At 48.5% G+C, this 1,518-nt stretch overlaps 1 protein-coding gene across 1 annotated transcript; it reads left to right on the top strand.

Moving 5' to 3' along the window:
* Positions 1-36: 36 nt before the first annotated feature.
* LOC106536116 (presenilins-associated rhomboid-like protein, mitochondrial) lies at positions 37-1,381 on the top strand (the record flags this gene model as incomplete). The annotated part of the gene is given in 2 exon segments (XM_014033306.1): positions 37-417; positions 1,168-1,381. Coding segments are annotated over 2 exon segments (291 nt in total), but the record flags the coding sequence as incomplete, so codon positions are not given.
* Positions 1,382-1,518: the final 137 nt, after the last annotated feature.

The following is a 1,518-nucleotide window of genomic DNA, read 5'->3' as shown; positions in this document are numbered from 1 at the left end:
ATACATTACCAGCAGCTTTGTTTGTCTTGTTTCTGTTAAAATGCTCTGTTGTTTTCAAATAAAGGGATGTAAAGAAGTGATTACACTTTAAACTGAAATGCCTTTTAGGTYATTTTCAAATTAAAAAATATTTCAATAGGGTCGGACTCAAACTAATCTTTTATTTTGAAAGTAGCAGCCGGATGTTGTGATCCGTCCCGATGACTGACTGCAGCGATTTTATTGAGCTTTTATTTTGTTTTTGTAGCTCTGCTGCGTCGCCTTCCGGTCACTTGGTGTCGCTGCAGTCTCCTTACGGTCCTGACCCGGTTCCGGATGACCCGCAGAGGTAACTGGACTCATGGCTTGGAGGAGCTGCTCGGTCCTCTTCAGACCGACCGGAGGAGACCTGATCCGGAACTCCGCGTGGCGGGGCAGGTCAGTCCCTGCAGCCGGAGAGGAGCAGTCTTCTCCGGCTGACACTGAGCTCCGCTGTCCGGAACTAGCATCAGTTAGCTTCTGTTAGCATCAGTTAGCTTCTGTTAGCATCAGTTAGCTTCTGTTAGCATCAGTTAGCTTCTGTTAGCATCAGTTAGCTTCTGTTAGCATCAGTTAGCTTCTGTTAGCATCAGTTAGCTTCTGTTAGCATCAGTTAGCTTGAATGAACCGGCTGTTAGCTGCAGGTCAGCAGAGCTTAGATAACTCGATCTGTGTGTTTGAGCTGTAGCTGGTCACAGAAACATTTAAACATCTGATGATTAAAATGTGTTAAAAGTTATTTAAAAGTTTCTGGTGAACACCTGCTCTCTGAGCAGTGTGTAACTTTAAAATAAATCCCCACCTTCATCAAACTCCACTTGTCTGGAGGATGGAGCTCAACTGAAGCCATTCCTCCTCCTCCTCCTCCTCCCACCAGTATGACCCTGTCTGGTTCCAGTAGTCCTCTCCCTGCAGTCCCAGTCCCTGGCTCCTACCTGTGAAAGACCTTCAGAACATTTCCATGGTCCGGTCCAGTCTGCCCCTCAGGCTCCTGCATGAAAACATTATTATTGTTGTTGTTTTTAACCTTCCTGTGCGTGGGTTGTTTATTTGTTTTACAGAGACCCTGACCACCTGTGGACCTGAGTGACCTTTGACCCCTGCAGTGCAGAGACATGATCTGATTGTAGTTCTGTGTGTGCCCAGCAGGTGGCCTCACAGCTTCCAGCAGAGACGTTGTTTCAGAAATGTTTCCAAAAAAACAGAACCCAAAAAGATGGAGACCCCTGGCCCCGCCCACACAGAGACCCCCAAGTCTGCGGTCCAGCACCGGACCCCTACACCGATGGTGGACCCGGAGGCCACCATCAGCTCCCCCCGGTCCTTCGGCCGGCTCGTCAGACCCTTCTTCTTCACAGTGGGGGTAGGTGCCATGAGTCAGGGCAGGAAGTGACATCACTGACAGGTGTAACAGTCTGTAGAGACAGGATGTGACATCATCAGTGATGTCACTGACAGGTGTAACAGTCTGTAGAGACAGGATGTGACATCATCAGTGAT

The sequence above is a fragment of the Austrofundulus limnaeus genome, unplaced genomic scaffold (assembly GCF_001266775.1).
Source record: "Austrofundulus limnaeus strain Quisiro unplaced genomic scaffold, Austrofundulus_limnaeus-1.0 Scaffold1691, whole genome shotgun sequence".
NCBI classification, from domain to species: domain Eukaryota; kingdom Metazoa; phylum Chordata; class Actinopteri; order Cyprinodontiformes; family Rivulidae; genus Austrofundulus; species Austrofundulus limnaeus.
This window is presented reverse-complemented; position numbering and strand designations above follow the sequence as displayed.